Raw genomic sequence first — 15,031 nt, forward strand, 5'->3', positions numbered from 1 at the left:
AGACCTACTGACCTAGTTTTTCACTGCACATGACCCAGTTTCGAACTTGACCTAGATATCATCAAGATGAACATTCTGACCAACTTTTATAAAGATCCCATGAAAAACGTGACCTCTGGAGTGGTCACAAGCAAAAGTTTACGGATGCACGGACGCACAGACGACGGACGCCACGCGATCACAAAAGCTCTTCTTGTCACTTTGTGACAGGTGAGCTAAAAAACATGAAAGGAACATAAATCCTGGGCTATTTTCCTATTGAATTTATTTAATTTCTACTAATTAATTAAAATTTGTATAATGTAGACATGACAATTGTTTTGTAATTATTATGAAATTTTGCTTATTTTCTCCCTCACTTCGTTTGTCTGAAAATAAAACAATTATGTGCTAAACTTGAAAAACAACAAAGACAAAATCGAGTTAGATGGCGGTTTGCTACTTTATATTCATCCATTATATTATAACAGCATAAACACAGTACTAATTACAAAATTAAGAAAAAATGCTTTAGAAAGCATAGTAGTAATTAATGGCTTTTCCGCAATATAATATTCTGCCAATGTAAAGTTCGGCATATTCATCACACATCAGTTAAACGTCCATCTCACCATGCACTTGAGTACATTTTACATATCTTATTACACACTGTATTATGTTTATCAAGTTATACGTTATCAACAAACACAGACATTCATTTCTCGTTATATATATCATTTACACCTTAACGTAACATTTTTAAATTTTTTTTTGTACCAATGATCTCACTTTTACCTTTATTGAAAATTAACTGAATGAGAGACTAAAAAATGTTTCTCTGTCAAAAGCAAACTTCAAATGACTAAATGCTGCGAAATTCTGCAGGAGGAAAATAAAATTTAAACGAAGCAATTTAAGAAATCAAATACCGAAAATAATTTTAATTATTGCCTAACCACTCATCAAAATTCTAAAACCTTCAATACACAAATACACATTCACTATTTCATGCAAATCTCTCAAAACTCTGATCTGCCCCAGCAACATAAACTAAAATCAGTAAAAAAAAACACCTAAAAATGAAAAAATTGTTTTATCTACATCAGTGATTAATGTCTTATCTTCATAGTGATTTTATAATGAAGCTTAGAGAGAAAACACCCTCAAATTTAGGTCAGCCCCTGCAAACATTAACCTTTAGCCAGCTAGTGGCAAGCGGTTTTGCCTATGTGACCAGTGCAGACCCACGGAATGGTCTGCACTGTTCGCTATTCAGTCAGTAAAGTTTCAGTGAACACCCCTTTGAATAATAAATAGTACTGCCCAAACTGAATGATGGACTAGTCCATTTTAGAAATTTAGCAGGGTAAAGATTAGTTCACATGTTGTTTTCTCCAGTTTTTAATGACATAAAGTCTTAGACAACACCCTCAAGCCTAGTAGTAGGTTTGCCCCTGCAAACATTAGCTAGAAACAACCAAAATACAATACGAAATGTATTTGTTTTTTCTCCAGCAGTGATATTCATCTTCATGGTGATCTTGTGAGCACACAGGGCAGATAAAGTCTGACTTCTGGCTTTAGATCTTCACATACAACACATGGAAACATCAAACATTTGAAATAAGTAAAACAGATAAAAACTAAATAGGAAGTTACTGATTTCTACCGCTGATTGGTAGCTGTTGGTGATGACTAAAATGGTTAGCTGAAGAAACCGATTAGGTGGAAAAAATATACTCTAAAATCATGACTAATTTTTGTGGATTCCCGGATTGTGGCTATCCGCAAAAATTAAACCCAATCTAAATGGATTAGAACATCATTTATCTGATCTTCAAGATGTGGAATTTTTCCAAGTTGTAGTAATTTGACCAAAACCTTTAAATTCTCATTGCGCATGCTATGATGTAGTGATTCAAGAGCCGCTTGGTTCAGTAATTCAAGGGCCATAATTCTAAGTGCCTGGGCCAATTTGGCTAGTTATTGAACTTAGCCGAGGACTTATGGTCAAACACATTTTATTCAAGTTTGGTGAAGATCGGATGAGAAATGTTCGACTTAGAGTGCAGACAAGATTTGTGACAGACGGACACACAGACAGGAGTAAATCAACATGTCTCCAACCTCAGTGGTGTGGGAGACATAAATATTGTAAGTTTGTTTGTTTGTTTTGGGTTTAACGCCGTTTTTCAACAGTATTTCAGTCATGTAACGGTGGGCAGTTAACCTAACCAGTGTTCCTGGATTCTGTACCAGTACAAACCTGTTCTCCGCAAGTAGGGCTGTGGATCGTCAGACAAGTGGCGATCCGATCCGATCCGCGAGTCGGGGCTGACGATTCACAGATTCGAACCACAGATCAAAAGCAACAACTTGTAAGGATACAAAAATGCAAGCCTGTTATTTTTGTACTGTTTTCTGTATGGAATCTAAGCTTTGCAGTTCTCATAGAGCTCAGTTTAATAGTTTTGACCTATGTTTAATGTTTTGCTCATTAATTAAAGTCAGGTTTCGCGGGTGGACTTCTGTAATGTCCGTACATTCTTGCAGATGAACGGTATGACGTCAGTCATTAATAATCACAATATTTTAAGTAACAGTTCCGCATTTTTTTGATAAGAAAATTTTATTTCTTGGACAGAAATTTTGTATCTAACTTTTTATTGAATTTAGTTACTTAAATGAAAAATGTCTATTCGGTGGCAGGGGAGTACAGATTTGCGAATTCCACATTGACGTGTGGGTACCAGTGTTGAAACATCCATAGAAATCTCGTTTTTGCTTATTTTTCTTTGAAACTACTATGGACTATTGCAGATACTATAGACTACATAAAGATGACTCTCCGGTCCTATGCACCTGTCGCTTTCCATGCCAGATGTAGTGAAAATTGGCCAAATCACCCAAATTTTATAGACCAAAATTAGCCTAACCGGGCCTCACTTTGAACTCTGCCATTCATCCATTTTGTGTTTTTAAATCCAATTTCGTGGCATATATGTATAGTGCGAACATAGATGCATATCCAGGTGGTGTGGAATGTGTCTCCCAACCACCACTTTATTTCCCTAATTTTCACTTGAAAAAAAGTGGATGGATAACAGCCGAGCATCTGGTCGACTTTTTGTTCTGATGTTTATGTTTTAGCCTGATCCGGAAGTACGGAGCTAGGAATTTTAAAACACCCGCCATGTAGAATCATTAACCGTTCCTCATTCCCCAGATATATTAAAGACTTAATAATGATAAATTACCAGTAAGATAGATATGCCTTTATATCTACCCTGTCCTGTTTATACAGAAAATCGACCGGGGCCAAACCTTCACTGTTTTGACAGATAATTTTAGTTCGAAAATAAGACCGATGCTAACTCTACCTAAGACATCTGTTTACATCCGGTTTAGAATCTGACAACGCGCAATCGTCTTAGATGTGCAAGAAAATTCGTTGAAGACGTTTAATTTGGCTTTAATTTAGTTTTCTTGATAGAATTTTACAAATTGCATGTATCAATGAAAAAGATCGCGATCCAACGATCCTGACAATGACGAATATCCGTACTCGAACTTTTGGTCAAACTCGTGGATATCCGAGTACTCGGATACTCGTTACAGCCCTATCCGCAAGTAACTGCCAACTTCCCCACATGAATCAGAGGTGGAGGACTAATGATTTCAGACACATTGTTGTTTATCAAATAGTCACGTAGAACACAGCCCCCGCTCGAGGATCGAACTCACGACCCCGCGATCCTTAGACCAATGCTCTACCTACCGAGCTAAGCGAGCAGGCTCAAATATTTTAGACTAATAATATTGTAAGACTAATATTGAAACAAATTCATCTGAAATAGTTTTGCATTGAATTCTTAAGTTTATCAGAAGACGTCCTTAGGTTACAATCTGATAACAGAAAGATTCCATGTTCTAATCTTTCCCTTCTCAGTCTATTATGAATTATTACCTGCATTTAACTACCTGAAGTGGGTAATAAAAGAGATAACCCCTGAGCCTCTATGAGTAATTCATACATTCCCAGTATCAGTCAGATGCCAAAGTTTTATTTCTTTAAACAAGTGATTCAAAAAATGGAAGCTTACAGTCAATGAACTAAGAATTTTTTTTTTTCACACAGCTTCAATTTGAATGAACTATCAAATAGAGTATCTAACAGGATTGCTGAATTTATTAAACAACCTGAATAAAATAATAAAACAGGTGATTCCTTTTTGATAAATTCAATGTGGAAAGACACAAATGTAACATTCTTTTTAACACATGTTAGATTTTAAGTTTTAAACAAGAGCTCGCAGAACACGAAATGCCCCCTTGATGCATTCAGTAATTACACATGGAACAGAAATTGTTTGGTCACATTACACAAAAGTTCTACTATTCTGGGTCAAGGTGACCTTGACCTTTGACCTACTGACCTCAAAATCAAAAGGGGTAATCTGCTGGTCATGATCAACCTCCCTATTAAGTTTCCTGATCCTAAGCCCAAGCGTTCTCAAGTTATCATCCTGAAACGGTTTAACTGTTCTGGGTCACTTTGACCTTGACCTTTGACCTACTTATCTCAAAATCAATAGGGGTCTTCTGCTGGTCCTCCCTATCAAGTTTTGTGATCCTAGGCCCAAGTGTTCCCAAGTTTTCGTTCAGAAACAGATTAACTGTTCCGGGTCACTTTGACCTTGACCTTTGACCTACTGATCTCAAAATCAATAGGGGTTATCTGCTGGTCATGACCAACCTCCCTATCAACTTTCATGATCCTAGACCCAAGCATTCTAGAGTTATCATCCGGAAATTGTTTAACTGTTCCGGGTCACTGTGGCCTTGACCTTTTACCTACTAATCTCAAAATCAATAGGGGTCATCTGCTGGTCATGACCAATCTTCCTATTAACTTTTGATCCTAGGCCCAAGTGTTCTTGAGTTATCATCCGGAAACCATTTAACTGTTCTGGGTCACTGTGACCTTTACCTTTGACCTACTGGCCTCAAAATCTAAAGGGGTCATCTGCTGGTCATGATCAACCTCCCTATCAACTATCATGATTCTAGGCTCAAGCCTTCTTGAGTTATATGGAAACCAGTTGGTCTATATACCGACAGACCGACCTACCAACTGATTGACCGACCGACTGACCAACCGACCTCTGCAAAACAATATACCCCTCCTTCTTCGAAGTGGGGCATAAATATGGAAATTCCTTCACTCTTCAAATTCAAATGGGTAATCTTTCATCGAATACAAACATGCAAAACATATAAGTTCATGAAAGCTAAACTTGTAACTTGCATTTTGCGAGTATGCAGAGTTGAATTCAAACCATGTGAACCTACAAAGTGTTCACCATCTAAAGGGACAGAACTCCAGATTTTGGCTAAAAAAGATCTTTCTTTAAAACTGATGTTTGTTTATATTATGAACATTAGAACACGAGTTTAAATGTTTCTAAACTATTTAAGGGAATGCTAAATCAAGAAAACAACAGGAATTGAACCTGGGTTGTCCCAGCCATAAAACTCCGAACTACGAACTTGACCAGTACACCATGGAGGAATTCTTACTTCAACAAATGTTCCTTTAAAGCTTAATAATGCCCTGAACATTTTGATCGGAAAAATTAGTAAAAGCAACTAATTCTCATGTGTGCCCATAACAAAATCTGTCAGTAAATTTCCAAGTGTTCTAAGAAAACCAGCAATAATTTCCTGATATCTTAAAATTTTCTTTCTTTTCTTCGATGTGGTGTGATCTGGTGGTCAGTCCCTTTAACCTGTTCCCTACCAAAAACTTCCCAGCACAATTATTATATCAGAAGTTGGGAGAACTAATCACTTCAGACATTAACTTCTTTAAAATCATCGTACAGTACACTTCCCCATCCAGTAATAGAACTACATATCCCTCAACTTGCAGTTTGCCATGCTCTGTACCTGAGCTAAGTGTCATGTAGGGTGAGAAAAATGTGCAGCCAGACCGGGACTCACACTCAGAGCCTCGGAATACCCGTAACAACCCATTATGCCTGGTTTACGCCTCAAAACCAGGCGTATTACGCCTCATTACTTCGTATGGGTTAAACAGTTCCGATGCTCTACTGATTGAGCTACCCGGCCGTCTACACATTTTCTAATCCTTTTTAATATTCAAGTTCTATACTGTGACATAAATTAAAGCAGGAGGGTACCTAAACGTTGGGCAGAGGTTGAACGTAATGGAGTAGACATGAAAGAATGCAAATTAGAAGAGATTGACAGATTTCTTGTTCTTGAGTAAATATCACCCTGACCTACCCTACACATTTTGAGATATATACTGTCATAATAAGAAAATTCCACCTATTATTTACTGCCTAAACTGTGTAAACTGCTTACGTCTTTGATAAAACATCATGAATTCTACATAAATCATACAATTATAGACCAAAACATACTTAAGCTTTTTGTTTTATCAAAGGTCTGCCAATAAATGAATAATTAGCAATTAAGATTTCTTCCTAGTATAATATACCATCATGCCTTGCTAATTGCAAAAATCTAACAGAGAATTTCTATGCAGTCATTATTTACATCAAGAATGTATAACTTTCTGGCTTCTTCATTTATAATCAGATAATATTTTATTTATATTGACACAATGTGTGTATTATTGCAGAATTCTAATTTCAACACAGCCTGGTAATGTTTTCGTATTAAATAAAGAAGGTTGAAAGTGTGATGTTACTGTGCAGTAAAAGCACTTTTGTCTGTGTGTGTTTGGGTTAAACGTCTTTTTCAACAATTTTTCAGTCGTATAAATGACGTTGTCTACTTACAGCAGTGAGCGACAATAGTGCTGCTTCACTGGAATATCACTCCATAGACACATGACATGATACCCCATCAAGTCACATTATATGACACTGGGTTGACCAGTCCTATCACTATCCTCTTAATGCTGAGCGCCTAGCGAAAAACCTGCTAGTACCATTTTTAACGTCTTGGGCATGACGCAGCCAGGGATCGAACCCACAACCTCCCGCACTCGAAGCTGGCACTCTGCTACTAGGCTACCAGTTAAGCACTGTTTGTATGTAATAGTAAAATAAAATATGTCACAGGATCAAAAATCACAAACCATGTTTTTTTCCCAAGAAAGATACTTCTCAATGTATGCATTCCGATAAAAGAAACTCTAAACAATGGATTTATTGAATGATTAAGTTACTGCATTGCTTTGGAAATATACCACTACAGAATTTATACTGTAATGAACCAATATTTGTAGTTCAGTTTCTTGAGTTCGGTACCAGCTGAATTAAGACGCTGACATATATTCGATTGGCTCTAAACAACTTGCCTACATGAATCATAGGTGAAGATTTCGGGAAAGCTGTCCTTTGTCAAATCATCACAAGAAATGTTGCCATTATCCAGATATAATCCTCCTCATTGGCTGCATATGTACTGTACCTACTGAGCTACCTGGACAAGCTTTAATTGAAAGACACACTTTTGAACAGAATGGGCTATCATGAATGAACAGGTCAATAGCACAATGGAGAAGTCCAAAGTAATCCACATACAGTGGGGACTTCCATGTTTAATTGTCAAACACATCTTCTCGGCTTTCAATCAGACTCATACAAGTGGAATAACTGCTGAAGGGTACCAATACGTATAATTTAATTTATAATGAATATTCATTGCAAACTAAGCATTTAATTGTATATAATCATGGTAGTGGATGAAACAACAAGACAACATATTGGCAGACACAGTTTTATATTACATGTTTTATGACATAGTTTATGATGAATTATGCCGAATTAATTTTGTCAGGGTGAAATGTACATGTAAACTCCCATTTGAAAATTGCCAAAGAGGACCCACTTTAAGCGAAAACTGCAGAAAAGATCCCAGTGAGTAATTCAAGGAAAGAACAAAGTCAACCCGCATGTAGATAGGCAGCAGTCTACCGTTCATACCAGTAGTAAAAGAAAATTACACTTCTACTTATAACATTTTTGAACTGATAAAACTTGTGATGAAGAAAATTCATTAAGGTTAAAAACCACACTTGATTTGTACATTGTACACAATGAAAGATTCCACATGTACATCACTGTACATATGAAATATTCCACATGTACACTGTACACATGAAGGATTCCACATGTACACTGTACACATGAAAGACTCCATAATGTACATTGTACACATGAAAGATTCCTCATGCCCCTTTTTATTTTCATACTTTCCTTTCTGAAACTGAGAAGGGGAATTACTCTTACAACTACAAATGGGGAGAAATTACAAAAGGGGAATAACTTTACAATAATAATACATAAGTTTATTAACTAAATATATATGTAATTCATGAATTTTATCCTGAAGGAAATATAAATGATACTGACAAAATAGACACATATAAAGATGCAAACTGACAGAAATCTATTGAGCCAATAATGTTTCCTAATTTCATACTAATAAAATTAGTTCTCTCAACACTATTTTCTGTTGGCAAGTCATAATGTATTAATACTGGAGAAATGAAGAAACATTCCTGATAAATTATCACTCAAGTCAATCTGTTACTCATAAATTCAGGCCAGTGACCCATCTGTTGTTTGTCAGGTATTCCTACAGATACACAAGATAAGATGTTACCCCACCAAGATTACAACTCTAAAATATCATCTTGAAAATCTGACAGAAAAGATATATAAATTTCTCTGTTCTAATGCATTAAATATTGTAACTTTTCCTTTTCTTGAAGTGACTTACATACAGATCAAAATCCAGTTATCTTATTTAAAGTAAAAAGTAACTTTGTTAAGATTGATTGAATCTCTCAATACCACAGGGACTCTTATTGTGAGAAATAATTTCATGACTGAGGATCAAATCCATGTGGGCCATCACTGTTAATGTTACTTTGATGGCAGATTCTTTTCATGTGTCAATTTTTTCTATCCCTTAACTAAGAACCAACTGTAATCATCAGTGGACTTCTTCCACCCGCTAATTCCGAAAGTATCAATACCACTGTAAAATACATAATAAAATGTCATGTTCTTCTATAAAAAGTTGATATACAACACATTCAATTTGCATAAACCTTTTTTTTTGTTACACAGCAGAAAGATGGAAAAACAACACATTTAAAATGGATGTTCCCCCCCATCCCCCTCAAAGCCCAGCACCGAATTGAAAAATATGACGGAAGTCAACAACAACATTGGTGAATTAAAGCAAGTAAAACTAGGTGAAAGAAGTGGATAAAAATGCGTAGTACTCAGTAATGTTAACAGGCTGATGAAACCGAATGATAGCAATGATACCCTTACAGATAACCTATGTAAATAACTCATTAGAATTAATTTACTGATAAGCAATCTGGCTGTGCTTTGAAGTGTATATATGTATGTCTGAAACCAATATTATGCGTTTCTGTAAGTATGGCTAAAGCATAGAAGAACAGAATTTTTTAATTCTCAAATCCCACTTTCCTGGTGTGACTCCCCCGCCTCCCCTCACCCCCAGCTTAGGCAATTTTACACATCCCACCACTACCACCCAAGCATCCAGTCCAGCATACATATAAACGCCACCTAGACAAATCATATAACTTCAAATGAATCTTAGGGAATGATAAGTCTGAGAACTACTCTAAAAATGCAAAACAGTGCCTCTTTTTCAAGATAACTTACATAAAATATTCAGGAAATTTTGGTATCTTAATCATAAATCAATGACATATTTAAAGGAAAAAAGCATCCTAGTAGGAAGTATATATAACTTTATTATTTCATCATATTCTTGTAAAACAAAATAGTATGACATAAATCATGTTAATAGATAATTAATATAAATTAAAATCTTGCTGAAATTATATCTGAATTTTGCAATTTTTCTGATAATTTTCAATATTTTCCAGTACGAATTGATAAAATGATTTCTTTACATCTGTTGAAGACTGGCCTTAAAATATTCTTAAAAGTTATCAGGTATTTTATCACATTTTTATTAGACAGGAAATGTTAGAAAGATACATTTTTCTGATACAAGATACATCACAAAATATGATTTTTTTTTACTTTAATAGCCTATTTGCATTCCTTTGGAAGAGCACAGATGATAAGCTTTAGATTTTTTTAACACAAACTAAATCTAACTTATAAAAATGTTTTATTTAGTTTTATTTATAAAACAGGTTAATATATTAAAATCCCTCAAATCCAAAACCCCTGAAAACAATCCTTAACCCATAAAAAACAGAAAACCCTGCAGAGCAGAACCCTACAAACCAAAAACACCCGACCAACCTAGAACTACTGAAAACCAGGAACCCTTCCAAAGCAGAACCCTAGAAAACTGAAACTCCTCCAGTCCAGAGCTCTGAATCGAGAAATCATATAAAGAATGCAGAACCCTTGAAAATCAGAAACACCTCCAACCTAGAACCCTAGAAAACTAGAAACCCTTCCAACCCAGAACCCTAGAAAACCCTGCAACCTAGAACCCCAGAAAACCAGAAACCCCTAAACAAACCCTCCAACCTAGAACCCAGAAAGCCCTCAAACCTAGAACCCAGAAAACCAGAAACCCCTCAAACCTAGAACCCAGAAAACCCTCCTAGAGCCTCAGAAAACAAGAAACCCATCCGACCTAGAATACCAGAACCCCCAACCTAGAACCCCTGAAAACCAGTAACCTCTTCCCAACCTAGAACCCCAGAAAACCAGATCCCCAACCAAAGAAAACCAGAAACCCCTCCAACCTAGAACCCCAGAAAACCAGAAACCCCTCCAACCCTAGAACCCAGAAAACTAGAAACCCATCCAACCTAGAACCCCAGAAAACCAGACCGTCAACAGCTAGATCCCCTGAAATCCAGTACCCCACCCCAAGCCAGCACCCCAAGAACCCCAGAAACACCCCCACCTAGAATCCCAGAAAACCAGAGCCCCCACCCCCACCCCATCCCACCTAAAACCCCTGACCTCCAACCTAAAACCCCTGAATACCAAAAACCTCTCCAAAGCAGAATTTATCCAAGAAAACCAAAACCAGAAACTTTTCCAAACTGAACAAACTTTGTGATTCCAAAGTTTTCCTTTCTTACAATGTATATGTAAACCAGAATCCATCATTTCAAGAAACTAAACAACTTTTTTGACTATTATAAATCTTTCAGTTCTACAGTGATTCCACTGTATTTGTTACGTTTAGTGGCATAATCAAGATTTTAAACTTATCAATTTTCCACGTAATTGTATAAAACTAATTTGCTATGTAGAATACATGTATAGAAAAAAAAGATCCACCGGCAAAACAACTCTTTACCATAAAACTTAAACTCTGGTACAGAGTGGTTCTGTTTAACGAGATATCACTGTAATTATAATATTTTCGTACGTATCAAAATTATTTCTTTATGAATACATGTACACGTTATCATTAATCAGACTGGCCAAAAATCTTTGTTGGTTGTTTTCTTTCAAAATAGATATTACCATATTGTAATCAAGAACAAAAGTGATAATTATGATAACAAAATAATCGAGTTATATGTATTATTTGTAGTTTTCTCACAGTTCTAGTTTAAATTATGTATGGAAAAAATAGTGCTTTCCAATCACAGAATGACACCTAGATTCAAGACATTTTCATGCAAAACAGAGTAATACAAATTACACGAGTAATTGAAGTATCAAAAAATTACCTTAAACAAACTCAGAGCTAATTTCTTCATCGTAAAGTTTTGGACGAATTAGGATCCACTGAAATTTTACACCAGAAACGTTCCCATATTATTCCAAATCATCTCCATGTCGCGAAAACTGATACCTCAATATTACAGGTATCTGTGGAACACATGTCAAGAATGAGATCGCCACATGCGGCGCACGAGTCCAGTCACACCTGGGCGATTTCATTTCTTTGCAGAGGGGTGTAGGCCTGCTGATTTTATCGGAGGACGCTGGTGATCAAATCCTAATATTTCGATCTTTTGTGTACCATTCTATGTGTACAATATTTGAATTCATGTTTATAACAGGAGAACTTTCTTGAAAAAAAAAGAGGTTAAATTGAATCTTCCTGCAACATTAAGATAAGCAGTGCAAATGGTGTACGGAATGGCGAAATTCTTGGCTGTCCCAAGAAAAGAAAGCGGCAAAACATTTTTTCTAGAATTCATTTGCTTCGTGCTTCCAGGAAAATTGGTATTAATTTGTTCGGACTTCATTTGACTATCCCATTTGATCGTAACGTTGTAACGCAAGTTCTGTCATTTGGGCATTCCTAAATGATTTGATGTAGTGTGTCGGATTAAAAATTATTTCAATAGTTTGATATAAAAAAAACCCCGGCAAATTCAGATCTAATTTACGTGCTATCGTTAAACATCACATTTTCCTATGCCTTCGTTTCATGAAAGTTCTGCCATGAATTGATGAAAAAAAAAATTAGAAAGATAATTAGAGGTTGAGTGGTTCCTTGTAAAATGCCAAGTGGTGGTCTGCTACCCTAGAAAAGATGCATATTTGTTCTTGTCTGCACAATAAATCTTCACTTTTGTTTCCGATCTGCTTAGCCAAAAGAAGTATAAATTATAGCTCTTTGGCTTAACTTGCAATCATTGGAGTCTCATTTCATGCAGAATGCATAAGTGTGATCGAAGCACCTGTTCCGAATGAAGATTCGAAGAAAAGAATGCAAAACAAGGATATAATTATTATGGACATTTTATGCACATTTTGACTAAATGCTTACTTTATTCCTATAAGCAAAATGACCATAATTTTTTGTTTACGTAGCAACATAAAACAAAATGGATTTTAAAATAAAGGGTATTTGCTAGAATTATGAATAGTTGAACGATTTCTTTCATCATACACAATCATCTTTTAAGCGTTCTTACTCAAAGACCTACAGTACTGCAATTCTGACATGCAGGGGTGGTCGCTGTGTTGGTAGTGAAGCTGTAACTTTATGTGTTCTAATATTGGTTCGTTATTCCTAACATTCCAATGTTGTACTGAATACACGTATCTAGAGAAGAATATTTAGAAGCGTTCTATTAAAAGTGCGTGAAGTTGCCGAGAAGATCGACATTCGACATTGAACATTAATTAAGAGAACGACATTGGACATTTAAAGCGTGAAGTTGGCGAGAAGTTAAACATTCGACATTATACATTCGATTTCAGCACACGTTTGACATTTGAACCCAGAACGACATTGGACACTCGAAACCAGAACGACATTGGGCATTCAAACCAAGAACCACATTGGACATTTAAACCCAGAACGACTTGGACATTCGAAACCAGAACGACATTTGACATTCGACCCCAGGACGACATTGGACATTTGAACCTAGAACGACATTGGACATTTGAACCCGCAACGACATTGGACATTCAAACAAAGAACGACTGTGACTCAATGCAGACTTGGAGCGCCGGTATAAATTACAGACTCTGGTACATACCGGATTAACTAAATTTGAACGAAAATATCTTAAATGTATATATTTTGTAACCATGGTGATACTAACCCTTACCTTTAGTCAGTATTTTATGCATATTGTACACTAAATGCATGCGGACATGCAAAACTATGCATATTTTTGCCGTGCGCTACAATTGGCATGCGCAGAAGACCGCTCCAAATCTGCAATGAGTTACATCGAACAAAGAACGGCATTGGAAATTCAAATCCAAAACGACATTGGGCATTTGATACCAGAACAAAATTGGACATTCGATTTCAGAACGAAATTGAACATTCGAACCTAGAACGACATTGGGCATTCGAACCGAAAACGATATTGGACATCCGATACCAGAACGACATTGGACATTTGATTTCAGAACGACATTGGACATTTGGACCTAGAATGACATTGGACATTCGAACCCAAAACGACATTAGACATTCGAATCCAAGCGACATTGGACATTCGATTTCAGATCGACATTGGACATTCGAACCCAGAACGACATTGGACACTCGAACCCAGAACGACATTGGACATTCGAAACTAAACCTACATTAGACATTCGAACCCAGAACGACATTGGGCATTCGAACCGAAAACGATATTGGACATCCGATACCAGAACGACATTGGACATTTGATTTCAAAACGACATTGGACATTTGGACCTAGAATGACATTGGACATTCGAACCCAAAACGACATTAGACATTCGATTTCAGAACGACATTGGATATTCGATTTCAGAACGACATTGGACATTCAAAACCAGAACGACATTGGTCATTCGAACTAAGAACGACATTGGACATTCGAACCAAGAACAGCCTTGGACATTCGAACTCAGAAAAGCATTGGACATTCGAAATCAGAACAACATTGGACATTCAAACCCAGAACGACATTGGATATTCGAATCCAGAACGACATTGGACATTCAAAACCAGGACGACATTGGACATTTGAACCTAGAACGACATTGGACATTCGATACCAAAACGACATTGGACATTCGATTTCAGATCGACACTGGACATTCGAACCCAAAACGACATTGGACATTCGAACCCAGAACGACATTGGACATTCGATTTCAGAACGATATTGGACATTCGGATCTAAAACGATATTGGACATTCGAACCCAGAATGACATTGGACATTCAAAACTAAACCTACATAAGACATCTGAACCAAGAACGACATTGGACATTTGAATCAAAAACGACATTGGATATTCGATACCAAAAGGACACTGGACATTCGAATCCAAGCGACATTGGACATTCGATTTCAGATCGACATTGGACATTCGAACCCAGACCGACATTGGACACTCGAACCCAGAACGACATTGGACATTCGAAACTGAACCTACATTAGACATTGGAACCCAGAACGACATTGAACATTCGAATCAAAAACGACATTGGACATTCGATACCAGAACGACATTGGACATTTGATTTCAGAACGACATAGGACGTTCGAACCCAGAACGACACTGGACATTCGAACCCAGAACGACATTGGACATTCGAAACTAAAC

The 15,031-nt window shown here is 36.6% G+C and overlaps 1 protein-coding gene across 1 annotated transcript in view; it reads right to left on the reverse strand.

The window, feature by feature from the left end:
• The window catches only part of LOC123538149 (uncharacterized), a 73,082-nt gene extending 61,223 nt beyond the window's left edge, over positions 1–11,859 (reverse strand). Inside the window, exon 1 of the mRNA XM_053530374.1 lies at positions 11,702–11,859. Coding sequence (XP_053386349.1) covers positions 11,702–11,731 — 30 coding nt within the window. The 5' untranslated portion in view covers positions 11,732–11,859. The remainder of the gene's footprint in view (positions 1–11,701) is intronic.
• Between the last annotated feature and the right edge of the window lie 3,172 nt (positions 11,860–15,031).

The sequence above is a fragment of the Mercenaria mercenaria genome, chromosome 18 (assembly GCF_021730395.1).
Source record: "Mercenaria mercenaria strain notata chromosome 18, MADL_Memer_1, whole genome shotgun sequence".
NCBI classification, from domain to species: Eukaryota; Metazoa; Mollusca; class Bivalvia; order Venerida; family Veneridae; genus Mercenaria; species Mercenaria mercenaria.